The 27,624-nt window shown below is 38.3% G+C and overlaps 1 protein-coding gene across 1 annotated transcript; it reads right to left on the bottom strand.

Annotated features, from left to right (window-relative positions):
- Positions 1 to 474: 474 nt before the first annotated feature.
- Positions 475 to 26,269, bottom strand: MTMR6 (myotubularin related protein 6). Its single transcript, XM_041487176.1, has 14 exons — positions 26,144 to 26,269; positions 22,141 to 22,257; positions 20,097 to 20,259; positions 19,024 to 19,181; positions 18,194 to 18,322; positions 17,026 to 17,160; positions 15,784 to 15,916; positions 12,297 to 12,406; positions 11,133 to 11,258; positions 9,787 to 9,836; positions 8,788 to 8,988; positions 8,112 to 8,246; positions 7,907 to 8,033; positions 475 to 6,152 (listed from the first exon to the last, which is right to left on the bottom strand). The coding sequence occupies exons 1-14, from the start codon at positions 26,165 to 26,167 to the stop codon at positions 5,892 to 5,894; spliced, it is 1,869 nt and encodes a 622-aa protein (XP_041343110.1). The 5' UTR covers positions 26,168 to 26,269; the 3' UTR covers positions 475 to 5,891.
- Between the last annotated feature and the right edge of the window lie 1,355 nt (positions 26,270 to 27,624).

Here is a 27,624-nt window from a genome sequence, read left to right as displayed (position 1 = left end):
GGAATACAGCTGTAGAGACCCTAAGAAGACTCAGAATTAAAAGAAAACTGTTCTTAATAGTTAATAGAAAAGTCACTGAGAAGAGAAGCTGGCATTTTCAGAAAATCACTCCAATTTCCTAACCAAATTCATTGTAGCTGTTTAAAACACTTACCTGGATAACCAAGTGTGTAGTAATGGTAACAAGCAGTAAACAGAGTACTCTCCTGACTCTCCTTAGTTAAGTCCTAAATTAAGCTCAGAACAGTGCCTGTAATTAAGAGGCCAAACAGTCAAGAGTCAGTAGCACAAAGCTGAACCAATTTCCAGTATGTAAAAGCTACAGAAGCATTCAAGAACCTAATAAATAGATCAACTCATCTCTGTAGTCCGTATCCAGGTATGATTCATCCATAAAATGAAAATTTTAATGTTTACACACCGTTATTATAAGTGCTTATATATGTTATTATAAATATTTAATGTCCAGTTAGATTGGCAATATTAAGATCACTTTATTTTAAGCCTTATGGATTTTGAAAACACATACAAATAAAATACTTGTTACAAAATTCCATTTGCTAAAGTTTCTTCAGGAATATACATCAAGCATGATCCCAGCACACAGATAAATGACTTTTACAGAAAGCATTACATAGAACAATAAACGTTAGTGAAACAGCCAGTCTTTCCAGATATTTTACAATGAAAAATTCTCTCTCTTTGCCACATCTATTATTTGACTAAGTTTTTAATTTATTTATTTAAAATAGCCATGTCTGAATTTAAAATGTGTAACCAAACCAACTGTGGAAGTCAACAGGCACTCAGAAGCCCCAAAGGGGAGAGTAAGCACTATTTTTCAAGTTCACTAGTTCAGGGGTAAAAATCCCTGAGAGACAGAAAAATGCTGAACCCATTTTCTTCAATGGAAAGATGCTTGTCAAGGGACATTGTCAACAGACAGCTGTGAAGAAAAACTTTAAGGCTGAAGAGCAATAGTAAGACAGAGCAAGGAAAGCAATCTGTAGTGCTAGGTAATGAGGAATGCTTGGTAGAGCAGCATTATGGGACTTCACCAAGGCTGCCTGCTTGCAAGAAATGCACTCAGCAGAAATACATGCAGAGATACAAAGCACAAGATGTGTACGGCTTGTCATTAACATGGAAAACAGTGTGTGCCAAAACTATAATCCCACTTAGTTATAAACAGTATGCAACTGACCTCAAGAGTTAAAATACAAACAAGAATAAACAAGATATTGTGCTCCAATTTCAACATCACCATCAGGACATTTATTACATGAAGTCAGTAGATTAAGAAACACAGATCCATATATATTTTCTGCTCCTTGATGCCAGTACAGAACTGCTCAGCAATAGGTGTTTAACAGACCAGGTCACTAAATTCTCTGGGACCTAGAAACTGATCTCAGAAGCAGTATGCCTCTAACCTTCCACCTCAAGTCTCTGAGTTGCTGCTGGACATCAGAACAGCTTTACTGTTTCTACTTTATGAGTCATAGCCCTGCAGTGTGCTGTTCCTTGCTACATGCTGTGACACGGGTCCCCAACTACATCCCTTAAGCCTATTGTGCGTACAGAAGCTGCACCACTGAACGATGATGCCGTGCTGATTTTCAGTGTTATTTAACATGGAGGCAGGTCAAGCTAGCTAGATCAAGCACAAGTTCACTCACACTGTTCACTAAGGATGATGTGAGCCTTCAGAGCAGTGGAAGAAAGCCACAGTCTCTCAGGTTATTGAAACATCCAGAGCATTAAGAAGCCCATCACATCTGACGGACGTCAAGCACCACAACAAGCAACACTAGGAGGAAACTGTGGCATAAATGGTGAAAGCAAGTCCAAGCAGACTTCAATCAAAAGATTTAATCCTAAAGGTTAATAGAGGTTTCACAACCAGTACACTTAGCCTATGATCAGCCACAGGTTTAAAACTATTAACAAATAAACAGGAGTTTTAAGAGCAACCTTTAGGTTCTGACCTAAAGATCTATAAATACCACTGGGGGGATGATCTAGTTTGAAATCAGATTATCTTTAAACTAACTAGAAAGCAATCATGCTTACGAGAGGCCCTTATGCCAGTCACACTTGCTCCAGAACAGGGCAGCACTCTAAAGAACAGATGTTGACAGCGTGTGCCCTGTGCTATTTTAACACTGAGTTTCCTTATATTATTTATATCACTTCCTTAAGAGGACAGTAGTTAAGCCAAGCTACCGCAGCCCCACTTCAGCTCAACCATGCAGCCTGTTTTGTGCTCGGGTTACCAGAATGGGAGGAGCAAGTTCTCAGACATTTGCTGATGTGTTACTTTATCAAAAGGCCTCAGGAAAACAGCAACCAGAGAGGAAGAACACATCACCTTTTCCAGCAAGGCATTCTCCACTGTGCTTACCCTGAGGAGGAGACACATAAAACTGTCACAGTTTGATTTGTGCTAGCTTTCCCTCTGCAAAACCATTCTATCAGGGCATTTGTTCCACACAGGGATGTGCGGTTTTATGGAAGGACTGCTGTTCCAGTTCTCTAAAAGGACTCTCCAGACTTCAGGCTTCTGCCCTAGATTTAGGTCACTAGTAATTGGACATGTGTAGAAAATGCACAGGCTCAGTTCAGTGTTGCCTAATTAATTTCTTAGTCTGTCGATTTGGCAGTCGCCCTACAAAACAGAACAGTTGGATACTTAAAATTGTATTAAAGAATACCTTATGACACTAGCAAGCCTCCCAAAAAATAAGCCCAACTCTTTTGGTAGTAATGAAATAAATATTTTAAATTGCCTGGAGTACAAAAGTTAAATCAGTTTTCTCAGGTGAGACTATCAGCTTGGTTCATTTAAAAGAAGAAAGATCAAGCATAGCACAGAATGTAGAAACCCAAAAACTTCACCTAAGGACACTTCCTTAAGACAAACGCAACTGACAGGTGCCAAAATCTTGCAACCTATGAAGCAGAATCAAATGTACCAACTTTCTGTCTGGGACTTTGTATTCCCAATCAACTGATGAGCATACTGACCACAAAGTGATGTCACAGCCTGAGAGTTCTGCACATTATTTTGATCAGTATGAGGTGCCTTTCAGTATGTAACTGTTCTTGGAGTAGCATATTCATGATGAAGAAAAACCTCATCCACTGAAATTAGAATTAAAATTCTTTCTGTTTCTAGGGTTCAGTCACAATTTTATAGTCAACTTACTTGATTTTTTTTTTTAATCCTTCTTGAAGGACACAGAACAGCCCCACCATGCTGAGTCTTGGCCATGCTGCCAAGCTTTCTGTTGGAGCTCACTTGACTACCATCTATTCACTGCACCACAGGTCCCATGTGCTTTAGGTAGTTTTGGCTTAGGTCTAACAGCAAATGAGAAGAAACAGATGCCTCTCTGCAGGAACTTTTCTCACTGGTGATCTCGGGGTTGAGCTAGCAGGGCTATCTGAACCTTACAAAGTGGCTGCTTTACAAAACAGCCTTATAAAACTCTATTTACATATTAACTGAAGTAAAATATTTACTTCAGATCAGGAAGTATTGTAATTTTTGATCAAGAAACAAGCTCAGTGCCTGAGCAGTTTTATGGCATTTTAAAGGTGACTTAACATGCCTACCATGATTTAAAATAAAAACACATTCCAGTTCCTTTCCCTAAGGAGTGAATTTTGCCAATAAAAAGGACCTGAAGACTGAAATAAACTCCAAGTAACAGTACTGAAAGGGAACAGATCTTCTCTCCAAAACCCTTGTATACAGGGGCACTCAGATGGCTGTTAAAGTAAAAACAACATACAACAATACTTGCAAAAAAGCTTAATATAATCTTTTGAGTCTATAAACTCCAAACAATAAATAGAAAAAGTGTACATGGCATACCAGAGCAGCTAAATATTAAAACAAGTACAAATTGGTAACACTTACCTATATTGTCAGCAGTAAGTTTGTTTCAGTACTGTGATATAATACAAGCTTAATATACAAGATGTTTTTACAAAGGAAAACCACAGAACAAATTTAATACAGAAGGTGAGGGAGAAGGGGAGACAATAAATAACAAGGCACAAAAATCTCTCTTGCTGCAACCCTGTAAGGCACCATTTGTGCAAACATGAAACTATCAAAACCTGTAGTGGAGACATTCTAATGTATTTAAGTAAGTGGATAACATACTTTAAATGTGACACTACACTTATATCTTTGAAAATAAAAATGCTTATGTTTCAAAAATCAAATTAGTGAAATGGGTGAATTAATAGCCAAATACAAGAGTCACAGCTGGTTTCTCCCAGACAGCTCCACAAGTGCACCTTGATCTTGACCTATACTGGCCTTGCTAAGAGTCCTGGATCCAATATGGTGCAGAGGGAAATGCTGCCAAATTGTGCACACCAGTAATTGTGACAAAACACACTTCAGGGATTAGGATGAGAATGAAATTATTTTCATTTGAAACCAAAAATTATTTAAATCAAGATGTAAAAGGTCAGTAGCATTAATCTAATATAATGAGGGATCTTAATACCCAAACTTATAATTCATACCTCTATTTAAGAACTGGACACCAACATTTTTCTTCCTAATTCTATTACCTGCTCAGAAAATCTATCATGAGACAAATTTCAGAAAACCTTCTCTCTTACCAGAAGATTACAGATACATAGTTAAGCACACAAACTGTAAATTTCCCCCTTTTTTCTTATGTCCCATGATCTCTACTGCATTCTGCTAGAAGTAGTTTTTGTCGTCTCCAAATACATAAAAATCTTCAGATACTAAAATTACTTTAAATATGCACAGGTTGGACAAGTTTTTACAAGATGAGAAGGGCTTTCACAAAAAACTAAAGTTTTCTTCTAATAAAACATTTAGGAAGCAGTCAGTTTCTCATTAGCCTCAGATATGTGACTTTTTTTTTAACTTGGGAACACCTTTTTCCAAAAGTTTTGCTTGCTTTCTTGCACCTTGAGCAACTGCACAGCACACAGTAAACAATCTGAATGAACCTGATTATTCATTATTGGCTAGTTTTGTTTTCTTATGTGGTATATCTTATTTTACACCTAAATACCTTGCCACAGATCAAAACACTTAATGTCAGACAACCTGCAGCTTTAATGATGCTCAATCTACTGAGCTGCCAGAGAGGAAAATCAGGTCAATCTATTATATTTCAAACAATGGAGCAAACGGAAGAAAAAACAGTCTCAAGTGATAAGTTAACATTCATATAGCTATTTGCTGAAAGGCTGCGCCAGCTTAGCCATGCTTCATTCTTTATATTCAGTCCTGTTTTAAGGATATAAAAACTTGAGCAAATACAATGTAAACAGAGCCAGGTAGACTGCAGTAGTAAAGGACAAAATCATTGATCTGACAATTTTAAGGCCAACTATTTATGATTTGAAATATGTCATACTTTTCCATGGCACTTAATATGCTGAAAGTTAGTACTGGGTGACACTAAGCAAGGGAATACGTATTCATATGAGATATATACACATAGCCTCAGTTCCTAAAATAGAAAGTTCAAGTTTACTTGTCCAAATAAAATCAATTTGTGAAAGACCATTTGTGGTTTCCTATACTGAATAAAGTAATATTACTATTTAAATCAATTTAGTGCAAACTGACCTAAGTCCAAAGACATAACATTCCTTGATTTTCAGTCACTACTTACCAAATGCCCCTATTTCTTTCAAAAAGACAACTACTTTTTTTTCCCCCCCTTAAAAGAACAGCAAACACTTGACAACTAGCATGCTGTTCTAGTCTACATTAACAAAACTCGCTGATATACAAATCGTGCTTTGGTCATGCAGCACAGACCCATCCTGAAAATGACCCATCTCTCCATTTAATCAGTCTAGAACACAGTGCCAGATGTCAATTAGCAGGTCATCCTGGCCACTCCGTACTCCAAGCTGACAACGGCAGGCTCAGCTTTGGAGAACTCGGACACAAGTTCGCTGTAGCGATTGTCTGCTGTGTTGCTGCCCTCTATGGTTCGCACGGCGTCGTTCACTGGCATCGGCGGCTGCTCTTTCTGGAAGCACGGAGGGGATTTCAGTGCCACGGGGGCAGGATGAGCCGTCTGCTCCCGTTCCTTCACAAGGACCGCATCTGGCCGCCCATTTCTCTGCTTTATTTTCTGAAATACAATGAACAGCTACTAACAGCGGGCATGACTCTTTACTGATGACACTGTGCTTTTAAATGAAATGTATCCCCTTCTTTTGCTGGCCAACTCAGTGTCTGCAAGGACTCTGTTACATACCCTAGCTTCTTCCCCACAGTTAACAGCTGATGCTACAAGCACTCTTGGTTTAAAATTTGCAGAAGGGCAGAAGACAAAGAATGCCTATTAATATCCCTAGAGAAGGAGAGGTTATTCCAAGCTTGCCCCTTGTGTGGTTGCCATCAAGATGGAAATACTTTCTGGAGTAGAAGCAGAGGAAGACAGACCTTGGTACTGTAGCAAGCAGAGATCCTACAATCTCTTAAAGACCATGAGTCTCTTAGTGACAAAGCAGCTTGATATCTAAAGCCCTTCTATCTTTCCTAAAAACCTTCTGAAAGACTTTTCCTTTAGATCTAAAAAATGCCAATACAGTTTGTTCAAATGCATGAATACTCTAAAAAATGCCAACTAAAAACACAGGAAAGGAGATGTATCCTGCCAGCATGAGCAAGAGAATAGGAGAGATTAGGATTAAGGGATTTTTCAGTTATGTGGTTTGGTTTGTTTGCCTGTTTCATTTTTAATTCAAACTCGCTCACCTAGTAACTGGGAGGTCGCACTAGTTAACTGAACAGATTTGTTTGTTGATCTGTTCGTATTTTATTAGAACTGAGACTAAATCCAGAATACTGGTGTCTCTTGGCATCAACTTTTTATAGATAGAAACAGCAGCAGCAAAGTCAACATCAGGATTTCAGACAACTACATATCATGATTTCTCAAGTGACAAATGTAGGCTCAGGTGAAGTTAACACCTTGGAATGAGGTTCTAGAAAATTCAAAGCTGAGACGTTCCCTCTTGCTTATTCTTTAGATAGCTTTTTGAGTTTTCTTCACCTTACTGCTTCAATTGTATAAAATTTTTTAAATATAAAATTAAGATTTGAAACAGTATCAGATTAAGTGACCTGCATTCATTACTTTACAGTAGGATCAATCTAATAAAATCTTTCCTCCTAGAAAAGCTGTCCTTCCCCTCCTCTCCCCCCCAACATCATATACAGGAGTTGTGTTACCATTTCTGTCCACACACAAGTATTAAAACTGATAATCAGAAGACTTTTTCATTCCTTAAAAGGCATTATTCTGAAGTTTCAGCATCTTAACTGACTGTAAAAAGTATCAATCAGCCTTTCCTGGCTGGTTACTGCAACACCTACCAGTCAATTATAGACATCTGATCTCTGGATTAAGCCCTGTCTTCATAAAAACATTACAATGTACATGACCCATAATTATGAAGGCTTACAACAGCATGCACCTGCATATGAAGTTAAAAGAAGGACAATACTTACTGCTTCCATTTTAGTAGCTATAATAGAAATAAAACATTTTCAGTTTCCTTACTTCAGCAACACAGCTGTAGCTACATGGATACCTTGTTATTCCAAGATAGTTTAATGCAAGCTAAGTTTCTGTGAAACTTGCCTTCAGTAAGGCTTTGATAGCAGTACTTTTACATAAGAGAGTTCATTAATAAAGTAGAATAAATAGTGCCTTAGAGCACTCATCATAGAAGCAAGCAGTGAAAGTCCAAGTCACCATTCCACAGAGTAAGTGCTAGGTCATACAGCAGTGGCATCCAGGTGAAAACCAGCAGCACTGTAACAACTATAATCTGAAGAACAGGTCACAAGGGCACACACTTATTTTGTAATACTTACAGCTTCCAGTTCTTTAATGTCTTCCTCCAGTTGTTTATTTTGCTCACTTGTGTTCATGATAAGGTTGAACACAGACTGCCTGGGGTGCATACTTCGATCAAACTGATGATACATATTTCTCCAAAACCTGCACAAAACAGACATTTTTAAGTATACAAGACAAGACAGAGCTGAAGAAAAGATAATGTATCTTATTTAAACTTACTTAAAATTGAATGATACTGTATTAGGCTCCAAAAGTGTTAGTTCTGGAGAAAAGTCTGGATTATACAGAGGATTCTGATATTTCTTCTGTTCAGTCAAAAGGAATGGCCACAAGGAATAGGTCTTCTCTTTCAGTCTTAAAGCAAAAAGAGGTCAACACACTGACTGCAAGCAAACAAGTAGAAGATAACTGCTTATGGTGTGCAAGTTTTGCCTACTTGAAACAAACACTTTGAAAATACAATGCAAGAGGAACTGATAAAAACTTCACAGAAGTTTTCCAGCTAAATGCATTGAAGATATCTTACTAACACTTCTAAATGAGTAGCCTTGAACAGGCAAGAATTTTAAGGTTACCTAAAAAGAGATTGGGAGAGGAAATTACATGATACTTCCTAACTTAAGCTTACCTGCTTTCAGAGGGGAAAAAAACCCAAAAAACACCAAATGAACAGGAAAACTTTCCCTATGAAAAAGAAGATGTGATTTTCTACCAGAATTAGAAAGGCTGTCTTCAGCAAGCAAAATCACAAGAAGCACTACTGTTCCCTGATGTAGTTCAACATAGGTTTCAGTACTACCAATCCTTCCTCTACTCAGAGCCTAAAATGAAGAAGATTCTCAGAAGTTCTTAGTCTGCCGGAATAAACAAAAGACATTACAATGTGCCTGCTTACTTTAGCTCTTCTCGTTCTTTTTGACAGTTTCCAAGGAAGTTACCAAACTGGCATGAATGGACATGTTCATGGATTTGAAGGAGGAAAGCTTCATTGTACTCAAAGGCTTGCGGAAACTGCTCAGTCAGATTCCACACACTTTCTAAAAACTGGGTGAACACTGGCGAGATCTCTTTCGGATCACCATCCAACTGACAACATCTGAAAAAGATTCCACAAACAGACTGAAACTGCTTTAAGTTAGAAATCAAGAAAGTCTTAGCTGCAATTGTTTTTAAATGACAGCACCTCGACTTGATGCTAGCTTTGATTTGGAAATTGAGCACCTAACTTCAAGAACTGGGGCAATTTTTGAATAGAAATAAGTCTATATTTGACCTGTTTTTCTGACTTATAAGTAATCACACATCTATATTAAGTACAAAATAGCAACATAAGACAGTTAAGTTCCTTTGTGTCTAATACTGTCACAGTCAACATATGGAGTATAGCAGCTAAAAGCAAATTAATTAGCAGTAAATAGCAGCAAGGCTATTGTCATAGCTGATGACAGGCAGATCAAGGGAAAAACAGAACTCTTAACATATAGGACTTCTAAAGGTAGGTGTGACTTCACCATCAAAGCAAACATAAATGCAAACTTATCTTTAAAGATACCAAAACTATGTGTTTCATATTGCCTCAATAGCTGGGATGCAGGTTTAGATTGGTTTTGCAGTATCTGTCTATACATGGGTGCAGACCTTGCTGCAGTCATCAACTTCTGCAAGCAAGGCACCAGTAGCACTAAAAATTTACGTCTGCAATATAAATCAATGATCCAATAGGTATAAACTGCAATACACTGTAGACAGCAGAAGTGCCTTACTGAAAACAGCTTACTCATTGCTGAACTGGTGCCGTGTGGCTAGAAATGCAACACCTACAAGCTGTCTTTTGTTTAAGAATACTTAGCTCAGTTTGCTGTATACACTTGACTGTATCAGAGGAGTGAACTACCTGTCAGAGAACTTGTGCCCAAAGGAGATCCAGTCTTTCTCTATCAAGACCTAGAGGGTAAAAAAACCAAAATCTCATGTAAAATATTACTCAATCTTACACCTACAGTATTAACCCCACAGGTTATTGATATATTACACTTTAAATCTGAATTGAATAAGTTACAGTAGAAACAACTATTTATCCCTTTGTAGCTTCTTTATTTTCTTGGAAGCTTTTCACAAGATTCTCAAAGTACATTTGTAAAAAACTAGTAAAACAACAAGTAAGCAACTTGCTAATCAGGTAAGTGATAACAGCTTTTCATAAGATTCTCAAAGTACATTTGTAAAAAACTAGTAAAACAAGTTAAGCAACTTGCTAATCAGGTAACTGATAATTTAAAGAAAAATGTTGCATGACTTCACTATTAGGTTATTAACTTTCTATGGCAAAGAATAAGAAAAATGTTAGTACTGCATGCCTGCTATCATAATTTACATAAATCCACATAAATTACATAAATAATATATTATTTCTAACATTTGTAACAGTAAGTTTGCTCATATCAACACTATCTTCTTTTATCACTTTGGTCACACTATCAAGCACCAAAATGAAGACAGGACCTTCACAAAAATTCAACTGAAAGCAAGGATTAAATCAAAACCCAAAAAGATTAAATTACTTCCCTAAAGATTCTCACTATTCACAACAAATTAATCCTCTTCTAATTCTTCCTCAACTTCACTTTCAGTGCTTGTAATATTTGTGGCAGTTAGTTCTAAACAATACATTGAACTAGTTTAATCCTTGAGGAGTTTCCATAACACCTTGCCCTGTCATTGCAGAACACTGTTCAATTTCCTATTCTAAAATTTCGAACAATAGTACTGAAATTCTTCTCTATAACAAGAAATTTAGATTGCTTAGACATCTTTAAGTCTCTATCACCGGGGGAATTGTCATTTTCAGATTTTTAAAATGTTGTTTTGGAGACAGACAGAAATGTTGTTTTACAGCAGCACAGAGCTGCTGTAATTTATTATGTGTGCTACCTCACATAAGCACTTTGGAATCCTTCTATGTCATAGATAAGGGACTTGCTGGGATGCAAAAGGCAGCCATTGCAACATTTCTGCGTGGTGACTAAAGCAATTTGCTATTTGCATTTCAATTTTTTAGATTATAAATATATTTTTCAAGTATCAAATTATTTCTGTATGAAATATTTATCAATATACTGCAAATCTCATTTTACATTTTCAACTAAAAAAAAACAAACAAACAATCAGTACATTTGCTCCCTTTCATCTTACACCCTTTCTTTTCCAAGGAACAACTCAACACTGCAATGATCTGCTTACCATGAATCCTTTGATTGTTCTGTAATAGGAATCTAGCAAGAGAGCTCCAAGGGAACAAACTTGGGAAGTCCTATCCCAGCCATCTGAACAGTGCACCAATACACTTGCACTCTCAACTGCTATTGCCTGAAAAACACAGTTGTTAATCAATGTTCTTTTCTAGACAGAAGTCAAAAAACTAGTAAATAAATAAAATAAATAAAAAAACTATATTTATTTCCAACTCATACCATAGGCCATATTATTTAACAAAGCTAGAAAAGGAAAAGATTTAATAGTATCAGAAAGTAGGAACTTGTCTCCATAGAAGTACAGAAAACTCCTTGAAGAGAGATTCCACTACCACCTTTGCATAAACTAACCTCTGCAGGGGTTCCCAGTTCTCTCTCTCCCCCTTATTATACTAAATTTACAAGAAAATTTAACAATAATTAGATTACAGATTACTGAGTACAGATTAAAAAAAACCACAAACGACATCAACTCATCATTAAAGATACCATGCGTTCATCATTATGCTACATAAAAGTAAAGGCCTAGGAAATGCTCACTAGCTTCAGCTCCTGGTGGCTCAGACATTTTTGAAGCTCTTTTTTAGGACAATCACCCACTTTTAACTGAGATAACTCCTTGCTATTTCACCTAGCAAAAACAAAGATCCAGGTTTTTTCTTTACCCACTACCATCAGATCAAGCACTTGGCTTCCTAAGTGCTTGGCAAAGGCAATTGTTCCTCTGAATTATTCACAGAATCCTACTTCCTTGCCAAATGAAGTCAGAACAGCCACCTTGGCTGCTCTACAATTACTGCCCCCGTTCTATTTTTCAGAGTACACTAAATAATAGTTTGTTCCATGCACCAGCAAATTGGTTACACTTTTCAAAAATACCTAGAGAACCAGGAAGCATAAGAATTCCTTTGTCTCCCAGTGAGATGAGCAAACAGCATTCAAAAAATCCCAGAACATCAGCTGGAATGTTTAACATCTCCAATCATAAAAAAACACATAATACTTTAACCATATTAGATGTACTGCTATATATACTAAACACCTATCTCCAAAAAGGTCAACTGCAGAATTTTACGCATTACATAATATTATGCTTAATTTTTCTGGTAGGAAGTCAACTTCCCACCAAAGAAAGAAGCAGCAAGCATGTTACCTTGGCTAGGAAGACAGCAGCATCCAACACAGCTTTGATGTGACGCAGCCATCCAGAATTCTCCAGACCAGACAAAAAGTCATTGACAGACAAACCCCTTGTGCCACTGACTGAAAGAAACCAAGAGTTAAAAAGCCTTAAGTGGTTGGAGCTACCTACACGCTGCAATGTAGAAAGAAGGTTGTATCTAATTCCCTATGTTCAAAGTTGAATGGTGGTTTCCTGAAATACTTCTAATCAAATGGTTGAGGGAGGTGTACTACAAAATGTTCTCCTGTCAGAATTCAACTATGTAGAACTATAATAAACCATCTTTGTGGGTTTTTGACAAAATAACATTCCAAGTAAATACACTGGTTATCCCCACAGGAGGCCTTACTCTTGTCACCATGGAAGACAATGCAAATGCCAAAGGCTCATTGGAAATCATTAGAACTAGGAGTAGGGAAGCAGCTGCATCCAGACAATATACACAGTTCAGAGGAGTCACACTGCCAGAGCTTCGTCCCCTCCACCCTGCGCAGGAGAATAAAGTAAGGGCAGTACAAGAAAACAGGGATGAATGAAATCCACTGAAATTTTGTCTACCTTCACACTTGACACACTACGTTTCTGACTGATCTCTATCATTCTTCCCTAATATACTTGGATCCTGTAACAATAATGTCAATTCAGAGAGCAAGGAAGAACTCAAATTAAAGGAAAGATGCTTTGCAGTGTAGCAGCAAGAGATGCAGAGCTAGACTGAAAGATTCTCACACAGAACCAATTCACATGTAAGACAGATAACCTGATTCTTGTACAATTTTGAATAGTAACTCACACAGTTACATTACTATTCAAGCATGACAAACTTCTGGCAATTAAAAAAAAATCTGCTGTCTATCACAGCTTCAGCTATGAGTAATTTTAAGAGAAGACACTCAAGGCTGCTAGCTACAAAAATACCTGCCTCTGTCACAGTGCAAGCCTACCTTCCACTAAGCTTAACAGCTAGACTTAAGGATCTTAAAAGTCTTTACCAACCTAAATGATTTTATGATTCTAAAGCACTGATCCCCAGATGAAAATAAAAAGGTTCTGTATATGAAAGTCAGCAGTAGGGATACAACAGCTGCAAAACCATCTTTTATCTCTGGCCAGGGAAGGAAATGAGTCAGCAGCAAAAGCAGAGAACAAAATTTACCAAATCATTCTGTGATGCAGCTTCATATTCAATCAAGTCCCCTGATGTAATGAGGACTATAAACTCAAATCACTGCCTCCAAGAGCTTTCCTGTATCTGCACTAGATGTTTCTCAGCTTTCAGTCAAACAAGTTTTGGTACACTCCCCACTGCTCAGGAAGATTCATAGTGCCAGGTGCTGCTGAATACTAGAAGAATGACAGGCTTCCAAATAAGTATTGCAGCACCTTTTCTAAAACCCACAGATCTTCATAATCTACAAAATTACCTAGCAAACCACAGCATAATAAAGTAACAGAACAACAAGAAACCCCAGGACAGAAGACCTACTTTTAAAGGTTAGTCTGTAAATATCAGTAAAAGAAGTAAAAGCAAGCTAGCTTTCTCCTGTCTTTGAAAGGCACCATTAGGCAAGAGTTCTGCTTCCAAAAGACCTGGCACACAGAGGAAACACATGAGAATGTGAGCAAGCTGAAAGGATGAAGTAATTCTCTCTGCCAGTGGCTCCATACACTTGATCAGTCACAACAGTACACAAACACATCCACCACTCTGTGGTAAAGGAAAGAAACTGAAAATAGTCAAGTATCAGGAAATTCAAACATCTGCAGAGAAGGGGCAGGACAGACAAAGCCATGTCTAGAGGTCTTCTTCATGGCAGCACACCTACACATTCTGTAACTTATGACTTACAGCACAAGCTTTCCAGCTAGAAAATAAACAGACTTCCAGCTCTCACTTTGTTTTCACCCAGATACTGGTGTCAAAATCTGCTTTTAATCAGAATTTTCAGCTTGGCAGAAATATTTCACAACTAGTAATTCCCCTTTCTGGCTAGATTTCTATATTTTTATAAACTAAGGCAGAGATAGGAATATATATGTTGAGCCCCAAGAGTTACCTTCCATTTTTGTGAATTAACACAGGCATTTTTACACTAGTTGGTGATTAAATCAAATGCATTGGTACTGGTCCAAGTCTTATATGCTGAAAAAGAAGTTATTTTCCAGTTCCTTACGGTCTTTCAGAAGGTGAAAGATCATTTATGGTACCATTTATAATACCACTAAGATAATTCAGCTACTTCACAATAAATAGGATTCAAGACAGTTCTGCCTATATGGATCCCACCATAAAAAACACAAGCCCTCCATGCACATGAGCCCCAAAACCTCTATGTTCCCTTGCTTGATTGTAATTATTCACACTACTGGCAAAGCCTCAGGCAGCAGTTCAGGAGGTGACTAGACCTGCAGAGTGAAGCATAGCAGGTTGCAGGCAGGGTTTTTTTAAACAAAAAAAAAAACCTAGATAATCCCTCGCCCTGTACAGAAAACTCTACGTAACTCACAAAACCCCCCTCAGTTAACACACTTCCACCATCAAAATAAATGCAAAGCATAGCAGGTTGCAGGCAGGGTTTTTTTAAACAAAAAAAAAAACCTAGATAATCCCTCGCCCTGTACAGAAAACTCTACGTAACTCACAAAACCCCCCTCAGTTAACACACTTCCACCATCAAAACATATGCAACAGATTGCAATATCTGTTGAGCCTTTTCCCCAAACATTTTCTGCAGAAATGTTCCCTCTTGACATACCCAAAATCCTTTTGCTTATCAGAGTTCAATCCTTTTTGTTATGTAACACTGTAATTTAAATATATAAAAACTGAACTTTGTATTTAGTGTAACAGCTACAAATTTAGTCTATGTGAAGCTTCTCCCATGAGTGGTGTAGTCTGCTCATCGATAGACTCATCATGTTCATGCTGAAGAAAACTATTTTAGAAAAGTTTTGAAACACAGTTCTGCCTCTCCATTTTCACCACCAGGAGGCAGGCAGTGGTATGGAGAAGCGGCTCACATTTCCCCCTGCCCCCCTCTCTACAAACACCTACAAGCACCAAGTCAAAGAGCTCAAATTTAGTACAGACCATATGTTCATTGTGAATTCTGTGGAACAAAGTGTCCCTTGGAGAACTGATATTCTGTAAATGAAAATGTATCTACAGGCACACACTTGGAAAACACAGGAGCCTTTCTCACTGACATACTAACAAAGCTCACTGAAGACATATGTGCCATTCAATTTTCTTCAACACAACTTCATTCAGTTGGGTTTACAGTTTGAAGGTCGAGGTTTAAGGTAATTCATTACCACAGAGCACATGAAACTTGTACTAAACACAGAGCTGAACTAAACCATAGAAATGTCAATGTAGTTTGTCTAACCTATTATTAAAGACTTCAGAAAAACACCCTGTTTTCAAATACACTATTTTAGTACAGTTAAAACCTACCTTCAAGGAGTTTTTGCAGGCTAGATCTCATTACATGAATATTTTCAATGCCAACAAACTGGAACCTAATGTTTGAGTAGTTGTCTTCATTCTCATAGCCCTTCCCAGCAGCTCTGTTAGCCATTGCATTAAGCTAAAAAGAGGAAAATAAAAATACTGAAATACATTATTGGAATAAAAATATCAAATTAAGAAACAAAAGTCAAGCAATTTCAATTGAACACATTGGGACAAAACCACAAGAGCACATAGTATAAACAGATTCTAATATAGTTTGTGGCAAATCAGCTTGAAAGCACAGAAGTATAAGAAAAGGATAGTACATACATATTAAAAAAAAGTAGTCTATATTTAGAGCTGACATATCTGAATAATGCATTTAGTAATTCCCATTCTCTTCTCCAGATTTCTAACTAATAAGCCTTTATTTGTGTCCAAACATTTCTGAGTAAAGACACTACAAACATCTCACCTACAAAGGAAAGAGTAAGACACAGACATTTTCAGCTCCTGTGTTTAGACACTTGATTGAAATTAATACTAATTGAAATGAAGAAGGGTCTAAAGAGTGAGAATTAGCCACACCTTGCAACACAGGTAATAACATGATTTAACTTAATAAAATAACAGAACTCAGTTTAATTATACAGTGATGAAGTATGATGGTGAGGTACTGGAAAACATTGCCCAGAGAAGTTGTGGATCCTGGAAGTGTTTGAAGCCAGACTGGACAGAGCTCTGAACAACCTTGTCAGAGGTTGGAGATGTTTAAGATTTCTTCTAACTCAAGCCATTCTAGGATGACCTCAAAATGCCAAGACAGAATTTCCTCCACTTTCTCATTTCTGAGACAGTTTATACAGATCATTTACACAGAACATAGTACTCTCCCATTCCAAAAGAAACCACATCACAGCTCACCATTTCATGTATTTAATTTCAAGCAGTTAAAATTATCTGGATCCCACTCAACTGTTCACTTATTAACTATTATTTAAGTATATTTTTAAATGCCCCTCTCAAAGTGTAGCAGCATATTCAGAGAACTCTAGCTGAGTACTGGGACAGGTTCAACTTCTTTAAGAAAGCAAGTAATTAAAACAGAAAGGCCTAACCTTATCTTTACAACATTTTTGCTCATGATGGACTCCTACTTGGTTCCAGATTTTTCAGAATTACATTGTATCCCCGCACTCCAATATTCAGGAGGAGAGGCTTGTCTGCAGCACCAGAAGTACCTACCTTGGGCCTGGTGTCCATGACATACATGTAGCGATTTGAAGGATTTGCTTTACTGATGGCTTGCAACATGTGCTCATCTTCCAGGCACCTGGCACTAAAACCTGAGAGAGGTTGACTGCATCTGCAAATTGCAGCCTGCCAGAAACAACGAAGAACAAATCAGCATCACTTTAATAGCTGTACTTGAAGTGCTTAGCAAAATCTTGAAAGACACTGAAAGAAATAGTTTCACTCAACAGACAGCATCAGCAAATTGAATAAAGTTCAGGTGTTGCAACTTTTTAAGCACATTCCTTGGAAACCATGAAATACAGTACCTACAACTTAAATCTAAAGATTTATCAAAACAGTTTTTCAGGTATCTTCATGGGCAAGGTATCAGTTTACGTAATTGACATAAAAACTCACAAAAGTACAGGCTGGAAAAATTATATTTTAGGAAAGCAAGCTACTCCCATAATATGGAATGAACTATGTGTGGTTTTACTAATGCAGGCAGGATTTTATTATTGCAAGTGCAATTTGTTATCATCTAATGTAATGATTGTAATGTAATTTTCAATGATATGTTGTATTTCAGAAGGTATCAGGTGTATCTTCCAACACTCAAATGATAATGTAATTATGTTCAAATCCATCTAGTAACTTCACATTCATCAGACAAATTCTTTAACTCATCAAGGTGACAGTATTCCTCTCCTTCCACAGCTGAGACAGCTATGCGCTGCTTTACACCACCCACTGCAAAATCTTATTTCCTACCCTGCAGAGTTTTTTTACCTTGCAAATAACTCCTTGAAGAACCAATGTTTATTTTGTTGGTTTATCTGTTTGGGGTTTTTTTCCTACCATTTTGACCTAACATATTTTATTCCTGATGTATCAAGGAAGACAGATCCCTTAAGAGAAAGCTATCCTCAGTTACCTTAATGTTAGTTTCTGAAAACTTTAGTAGAGTCAACCAATTACTTAAGGATTTATTTTAAACTGGCTAGGCTTACTCTGCATCCTGTTAGGCACCACTCCTGTCAGCTGTATTCAGGGTTATCCTGAGTCACACCCTTGCCATACGAGTCCCTGTACTTGAACCTCCTCACCAACCCTTGAACTACTGCCAAGTGTTGAGAAATACTTTTCAGCACATTTACAGCAAAAAGTCACACAGTACCTCTTTATTTTTATGATAATAAGACAACACTGGGAATCTTCCTTTGCTTCTGAACTTGGAGCTACCAACAATTATGGGCTTGCTTGCAGTTCTGGGAACATAAAGCTCTCTAGGATAGGTTTCACAAATCTGAAAGACACAGATACACAGAAAGGATTTTATAGGCAAGACACAAAGCCCAACCTAGTTTTATTGTATTCAAATTGAAAGATGTAAGGTGAATTAAGACACAAAAGATAAACACTACCATGTTTCTTTATACAAATGTAAACAACTCAAAGGAGACAAGCCATGGATGAAAATAGTACAAACTGGGATCCAAGTTACACAGCCAAGCATCACCATACTAGCATTCACTCTAAAGAATGCAACTCTGCAGTAGAAATGATAAGAATGTGTTTCAAATAAAATAATGAAATTATTGCCCTCATTTTTAATACTTGCAGACTACAAAGCAGCATGAAATCTAATCTCAGAATCAGCCACACCACCACAACCAGCACTGCAAAATGCTGAAGTAGAATCCTGCTCAGTTAAGAGAGACATTGCAAAGCTGCAGAGCACCAGAATCACTGGGGCTGGGCTTCAAACAGGTAAGCATCTCTCAAAACAATCCCAAAGAACCTACACATCCATGGACACACACTCTCTCAATGAAGCCTTGGGAAAACTTCAATCGGGAAGTTGTGAGATTGCACACTGATTAAGGAGTTAACTCTCTCTACCTGCAAGTTTTTGCTTATATTGCAAGCCAAGTGTTTTAAGCTGTTTTCTATAGGCCTCACCAGAAACAGATGCAGAGCAAAATGTGTTTCCATTACAACACTTACCTTGTAATCACGATTTGCATCAGACAACTGCCAGTAATCATTTGGCACTCCCATTCTCTTATATTCTTCTGCTAGATCAATAAGCTGCCAACCTTTGACTTGCTCAGATTCATTTTGTTTTGGATTATAAGAAAAGGCATACAGTTCTTCGTATTTTGCTAAAAGGTAAAGAATATGTAATGGAGAGAAAGTCTCAGGCTTCAAGATTCACAGAAGCAAGACTAAATAATAGATACTTGACATGCCTGAAATATCTATTCTGCAACAATCCTAGAGTTAACTGATAATTACAGATACTTAGTCAGAAGTAGGTTATGAAAGTTTTCCTGAGTGTGCTTGACCTATTTCAAAACAGACGTTTCTAAAGCCACAAGGGTCACAAAATGAAGCCTGACAAACTTAAGGCAAAAGGCAGAATTATTAAAAGACTTCACAAGATCTGAAAGAATGAACTATTTTGGGAGGCAAGAACTAAAATTTACATCTACTGACCTTAAAAAAAAGGAAGTTTTAAAGTTTCCCTTTAAAAAAAAAAAGCTTTCAAAAACTTTGTTTTTCCTAGTAGACTATTTACTTACGAAGACAACATTTTGCACTGTTCTAAACACAAAGCAGAAAATGCAAAAGACTGTACTGACAGAAGTCTCTTGTAAAGCTGAATTGGTAATGGTATTCTAGCATCAAAATTTCAGCTTTATTTTTGAAACTGCATGAAATTAGTAACAATTGATTTGCTTAGTGGGTTTTTATTGTATGGAACTCACAATTAAGAGTGACTATACACATTTATATTCACAATTTCAGGAATACCACTAGAAATGTAAAAAAACATATAGGGATCTCTCATTTTGTTAAGGAATATCAGTGACATACAAAAGCCAGACAGCACAGCTTCTGAATATTCATGCAGATTAATATTTAATCAAAAAACCTATTTATATACCAAATCCATGTGAGACTTTACATAACATGTGTTTAAAAAAGATAAATAGAAAACACATGGTTTAAACACACTCCCCTCAACTTGTTTTCCATGCATATACTGCAAAGCCTTTTACAGCTACAAGAATTACCTGTTCTTGAGAGCTGAAGCAAAGAATTATAAATGTCATGACAATCTCTCTCTCTGGGTACAACAAAGTGAACTATCCTGAAGTTCTTGCACTGGATGACAAGGGGGCAGCCAGAAGTAGTCAAAGGAAGTTTTTCCACTGCAGCAATGTGATGATGTAGTATCTGTGACATACAAAAACTCAGAGTAAGCATGCTGAGGAAAAATAAGAATAGCATACTACTTAGATCAGCAGATGCAACACAACACACTAAGCAATGCTGAATATGGATTTTGACTAATTTTGTCAGCTAGTTATAAAGAGAAATACATTTAGAAGCAGAAATCCAAGAATGCCATTGTGATCAGGATACTAAAATGTACAAAACTTTCGTTATTCTGTCATTTTGAAGTGTCCTTCTAAGTGCAAAACTGAGATGTAAAACTCCACTGTAGCTTTTCAGTTTTCTTTTAACTTTGTTAACTGATAGGCTTATATCCCATTAGGCAGTGTCCAGACAGGATATCTATATTTTTTAAGGATCTACAGAAATATACTTCAGAATTTTCAGACAAGATAAAGGAAGTAAGGGAAAATAATTCAATGTATTGAAGATTTCAAAATTGCAGTATTTAACAGCTACAGATGGAACAAAGATAAGAAAAACACCTCCTGTATTACCTACTGTGTTAGACAAACATGACAGTTTCTCAGCTAAATGTTTATGACCACTTTAACAGCACTGTCACAGCAATGGATATATAAAAGCCCTCCATAGATTTATTAGTGTGGCAAATCTACACAAGATTTAGGTAAATATATAGAAAGTAACAGTTGAACAACTCTGGGAAGAAAGGCACAGTCACATTACCTCAACTGAACAAGATGTTCTTGACAGAATTTCAATTACCTCACTGAAGCAATCACATCCTCTTAAACATTGATCAGAATTTGACAGGCACCTGAAAACAATGCTGCCAAATATGCATTTACAAAGAGACTATCTTGGAGACATTATGATAATTATACCTGGTACTTGCATTATCATCAGAAATGCAGTACTTGGAGTATGGGTTCAATTTCCCCAGAATGAAACCTTTTAATGTAGTGCAGAGGGAGACGCAAGCAAGTAATGCTTCTGAATCATGCTGTCCCCAAAAACCCATTTTGTATGAAAGGGTAACAGTTTGGTTTGTACTAAGTTGTATGTTGTATCCAAGAACAAATAATAGAAAAATTAATTTTCTTGAAAGCACCATGAGGCACTTAGATAACCAAGGATACAAGATTAAGGGTAATCAAAGAAAATACACCTACAGGAAAAAGAAATTAACAGCCAGGGAGATGCTATTTCATCCTGGAGGATGGAAGACTTAAGGCACTAACTCAAGTCAGGTGTCTGGACTCCAGTGGGAGCCACAGCTTGATGTTCATATGTGTGCCACTAGGGCACTAAGCACAAAAAATTAATGGGAAGTACTGTACTAGCCAGCTTTGATTGCACAACACTGGCACTGGTCAACAAGAAGCTGCAGCCCCATCTGAAACCTTTTATTCCAGAGATGAATACTTATGAAGAAACAGCTGCTTACTGCTCTAAAAAAGTGCATGTTATCTTCAATATTCTCCAAACCTGAGGTCTTAGGATTTTTGCTCTATCATTTAACCTAGACAGAATCTAATTACAAAGTAAGTTAACTCTGAATTTTTAAACCTGATGCTTAACCTATGTATCAGTCTCCCACTCCTGCCTCAGAATTATGGTGCAAGTCAGTTATTTAAAGAAAACCACCACACATGCATTCAGAAATATAAGTGAAAGCTACAGAAGAAATTACAGCAGCTTGAGGAAAAGCAAAAATTTTCAACATGACCTGATTTCAACTGCAGCAGCGTCACGCAAGAGCATAACCTGTGAATTATTAACTTATTATGATACCACGAAGGAGGAGAGTAGAAAGAACAGCTAAGAACATTTTAGTAAATAAATTCAAGCTTAGATAAGGAAGAAGAAATGTATCTGGAGAACCCATGCCTTTGAGCCACAAGCATTCATTATCCTTACCCACGTCTCTCTCTGGCTTGAATCTATGAATAACAGATGAGTTGCTGTAAGGTACAGAGTTCCTGTCAGTGACTTATTGCTCGTGCTGAACCTATCCAGTAATTTCACTTGCTCTACCTGTAACAAAAAAGGGGAGGGGGGAATAAAAGTTAAGTTTTAATTTCTGCAGAAATTTAAATTCTAATTTAGCAAAGGCTGTCAGTTGGTGCAATAATTTTGAAAATGGTAGGAAACATAACACAGCACACACAAGGCTATGCAGGCCATACTGGAGCGGTCACAAGCTTTGAGACCAACTAGTTCAAATATCCTGTTTCAATACAAAAGCATTGAGCTTTTTTTTTGTTTCAGTTTTTTTTTTTTTTTTTTTAAGTAAGAATTATTAATTACTAAGCTTTTAGGCTACTTCCCCAAAACACAGCAAACACACACTAACAGTTTCCTGGTATCGAGATGCCAGCACTGAATTAACAGCTGATCTCAGCAACATGCTTTATTAGCTGTCTGCACACTCAAAGCCATAAAGATTATGCTCTCCTAACTTCCATTTAAGCTATGTGCTGTCTTCTATAAACTCCCCAGCTTCAAAAATCAGTATTATTATAACCTTGCCCCAAAGTCAAAATACATTCTTAATGAAATGTAAGCATTATACTAATAATTACAAAAAACTCCTAGAAATTCAAGGACTGTGCTGGCATTTGAAGCAGATAATTCATGCTTGAGCTTTGCAAGAGCCAACAACTCCTTCGGGTATTCCATCAACATTGTTATCTCAATCCTATGGAAAATATTTCAAAATAAAAACTATTTCTAGATAGCCTGTATTTTATCTGCTCCTCCTAACTGTGGGCTTCACAGAGTGCTCTATTTGAAACAAGCATGACACGATTCTTTGCATGCAAAGGAGTGTGGCAAATGGTTTATCTCCACGCATTCCTCTATTTCTTGGCAGCACTGTCTCATTAATGCCAAGTTACATCTCTCTGCTATCATTAAATGTATGGCAGAACTCCAAAAACTTCCACACCAGCAAGACCAGCATCCAGAGGAGGCGACAAGGAGAACCCACATCTACTATGCTGATGTTAAGCCATTTTTAATTCCTATGTACAGATGCATTTACCTACAAAAAGCACATACAAAAAAACAGAAAAAAAAATCAGGTATCTCTTATGATCTAGAAAGGCCTAATTTTGCTTTTGAAAGTTAAAAAAAACCAACTTAATGAATACAAAACATAATGAAGGAAATACAAATATATACTAGAAGTCAGCACTATGATAATATTCCAGATTTCAGTTTAGAAAGCAAAAAAATTGGAAACTAAAGCATCCATACACCAAAATACATTATGCTGAAACCACCAAGTCCTCAGGTTTACAGCAGCATAAGTGAATACACCACAGCCAAAACACAGAATCCATATTGGGCAGATCTGCAGCAATAATTGCTCCAGTACCTGGCACTGCACCTCCCCAGCACTGGGAAGTGCACAGAAACTGCCCCAGCTTTGCTCCAGTAACACAACCCACAAAATCCTGGCATGTGAGGTTTCCTTCCCCTCCACATAATAAGGCAGCTTTCCTCAAAACTGCATTCCTACAATGGTTGAGGACAGGCATTAGTGCTCCAAGTTCCACTAACCTAGGTAAAGCCTACAAGAATTCTGAAAGTCATAGATAACTTCTCTTGAGACAACTGAGTTAGATTCAGCCTCCATAGATGACACATTCATTTATCTTGACTCAAACCAGATTAAATGGTACTCAGCTCATGATACACTTTTTTCTTTTGCTGTTTGATTTGATTTAGCAGTCAAACTAAGAAAAACTTTCCACCTCCAGGAGAAAAAATCCAGTGGTATTTTCACTAATACAGATCTGACTTTAAATATGCAAACAGGTTTGACTGAAGAATTGTCAGTCTTTTCTACCACATTTTGCTTTAAAATATCCATAAGGATACTATCAAGATTCATTGAAAAACCTATGCTTTACTTCACCACCACATTTAATAAACGGAGTTTGATCATTTGTTGCTACTTAAGCATAAAACTCCCAGAAGTGATTTTTAAGTTGATCTCACGTCCTTATTCAACATAAAATCTGTTGGACAGTTTAATTTCACAAAAAGCTACACTCAATTTCAGGTAACGTGGATGGTTCTAAAGAAATTTTAATTTCAACATTCCCAGCAAACTGAAGTTGGAAGAAGTACAAAACCTATTCCATCACCTTCTCCTGGGGATAACAGCTGCCCTGCACAGCAGTTAGTTTATGCAAGACTGCACTGTTATTTCAAGTCTATTTCACTATGACTTAACTAAACCCAAAAAACAGGAATGCTGTCAGATTAGAAAAAGCAGGGATGTCTCAGAACAGCTGGCATAAGACCCAGCTTGAACCTACACACAGTGTGAATCTTCAAGTCCCAAAGTGCAAGCTGTACTTTACTTTTCTTGTTTCCTACACCTGTAATGCTCACCTATATGCATTTTAATCTCTGGATATTCCATAAACCAACAGCTTACAAAAAGCTAAGTGAGCAACACAGCTGTAACAAAAGAAATATCACATTATTTCTTACCATGACACTGTTTTTTCAGAACATATAATTTTTTTGGTATGAATTATAAAAATAATCCTTTCAAGTAATAAATAATATAAATTGTGTTCAGGGCTCATTTCTCTCTTCAGTTATACTGTTACGTGAAGTATTTTTTTCCCCACGAGGGCCCCAAAAACACAATGCAGAAATACAATCACCTGCAGATGCAAAGAAGTGATCAACCTACCCCCTTTCTAGTCTCAATTTCAGGTCTGAAACTCAGATACTCTGATCATCAAGATTCATTGGCTTTAGTCTAGCTTTCCTTTTGCAATCAGCTACTGACTGCAACAATACAATATTAAATTTCCAAACACAGACTTTCACATTTGTAAATAAACATCTGATAAAGAAACTTTATCTCCAACCTGTCAGCGTGATACACTAATAAAGTGCATCTTATTTCAGACTAAAAAAGTGTCACTAACGGTAGTTTCATCAAAGACCTTCTTTGTGTTCCACATATACACATGTATATGAAAAATAAAACCAGCTATACACATTTATATTGAAGTTATGTAAGTTATTACTCAAAAAATTTAAAAGCTCTTTCCTTTATGTAATTACTGGCTGTGAATCTACTACTGGGACATGAACTACGAACACTCCTTTTCTAAACATATCTATAAATCTACTTTAAAGTCAGACTACCACGTTCAGGAATTAATCACAATTCCCAGGACTCAACAAACGGGGAGTCTTTTCAGCAACCTTTGCAGTCAGGGATGATGAGCAAGGTGAGAAAAGTACTGTTAGAAATTTAATTCTATAAAGCTGGGACTTCAAAATTCACTTAAAAATTAGTCACAACAAGAGACACCGTCCTTTTGCATCTTCATTATACAAAGAAGACTAACACACTAATAATAGGAAATAAAAGCCACAGAAGTCCAAAATGTCAGCTACAGCTTTAATGTAACACATTACACAGGCACTGACGGCCTGCGTATTTAACAACACACACTGGAATAGCCAAAAAGGAGAAAACAAATCGGTGGTTTTCACAACAGATTTGCCTCCAGAACTAGGAAAAGCTGCACGGAACCATATCCAGAGCACACAAAACAACCGCAATCCCCTCCCAGCTCGCTTCTGCTGTTCCCCACTCCGCCACAAAAACCACTACACCAGGATTTTTAGCGTCTTCCCCTCAGCACAGACACGAGGCCACACTGGAGCAGCACGCCCGGAGCCCTCCACCCCTTCCAGCGGCCCGGGCCGCTCCAGAGCCCCTGGCGGGGAGGCACAGCCACAAAACAGCAGCAGGGACGGACGGAGGGAAAACAACAACGCCCTCGCCCGCAGCGGACGCGCCGCGCTGGGCGGGCCCTGCGGCCGCACAGTGACCCCAGCTCCCCGCCGCGCCTCTGCCGTGCCGCAGCACCAGCAGTACCTTGGTGGTGCGGATGTGCTCCATGGCGCTGCCCGCCCGGCCGCAGCCGCCTCCTTCCCGCCGCCGCCGCCGCCACAGAGCCGGGCCGGCGGCCGCTCCGGCTGCGCTTCCGGGGCGGGGCCGCGCCGGCAGTGGGGCGGGGCCAGCGCCGCGCGCCCGCAGCGTCCCCGCGCGGCGGGAGCGGCTGAGGGGCGGGAATGGCGGCAGGGCGGCGTGGGAAAATGAGGAGAGATAAAGAGGTAACTGTGAAGAACTCATAAGGGAAAGCACAGTTCTTACTCCCGGGTAGAACACGGTCGGCGCATCCGGCCTCCCACACACAGCACAAACTAAGGGGGACTAAATGGAGGGTGGAGGAGAGGGGAGATCCCGCGGCCAGGCTCAGTCAACACCCTTGCAGAGGTGGGAATTTGGTGGTGCTTTCCAGTTAACAATCTGCACAACAGCTGAAAACCAAGGGAGATGAAGGAAGATGTGCTGCTGTTGATTCAGCAACCATGGCGAAATCACTCTCCCTGGACTCACACTCGTTCCCATCATCTCAGATGCTATCCTGAGATACCTGCCTGCCGAAGTATCACCATCCCTCACTGACTATGGTGTATAACTAAAGTCACTCAATGTCCACCTAGATGTAAAGAAATAATATAAAAGTGAGTTAAGAATGAGGGGAAGTTAGGGAAGACTCTGTCGTAACTTCTGGGATCGCTCGATGGGCTGAACCAGTCTTCTCCCCCATGGGATGCCCAAGAACCGTACCCCTGTTCCCATGAGAGTGTAATGAATAAGATGAATGTGTCTTTACAAACAGACCGTGTCAATCTGCTTGCAGATAGGGCTAGGAACTTATAGATAGGGAAGTAACAGAAGAAAATATCAGTTCCAGAAAATGTTACTAATTGACACACTGTTGCTCAGCCAAGGCCGTGTTATATTCTTGAACCTAGGAACAAAGGAACAAAGGCTTAACAGAATTATGAAGCTTCTTTTTCTTTCTTTATAAGACAAAAGAAGGGTGCATATTAAACAGGGGCATAGAGTAGGTGTCTTGGGAAGCCTGTACCTTCCAAGTACCTCAGCCAGTGGGGAAAAAGAAGAGGGTGATCAGGAACTTAGGATAAAAGGGGGGCTGCTTCCCCCAGCAATTTTAGCGACCCCGTGGGAAATGCCCCACAGCCTTTCCCTTTATTCTAATAAAATTACAGGACTCCTCTGTCTCCTTTTTTGAGATAAACCTCTAACACCTTGGATTAATTTTCCTAACAATGGGGTGAAAGCCGATGTGTGGGAAATGAGCCGTTCCCTGGTTACCCAGGCCTCTGCTTCAGTCTCTGAGTCTTGCACATGGGGATGTTCCTGGAAGACGGCTCTTTCTCTTGTCCCTGGAGGTGCTTAGTAGCCTCCACGTGCTTGAGCAGGGCCACTCGGAGCCACTTGCCCAACATCACATCCAGGCAGCTTTTAAAAATCTGCCTGAGATT

This window comes from Pyrgilauda ruficollis, unplaced genomic scaffold (assembly GCF_017590135.1).
Source record: "Pyrgilauda ruficollis isolate IOZ18807 unplaced genomic scaffold, ASM1759013v1 scaffold8, whole genome shotgun sequence".
NCBI lineage: Eukaryota > Metazoa > Chordata > Aves > Passeriformes > Passeridae > Pyrgilauda > Pyrgilauda ruficollis.
Note: the sequence above shows the minus strand (reverse complement) of the source record. Positions and strands in the feature narration are given on the sequence as shown.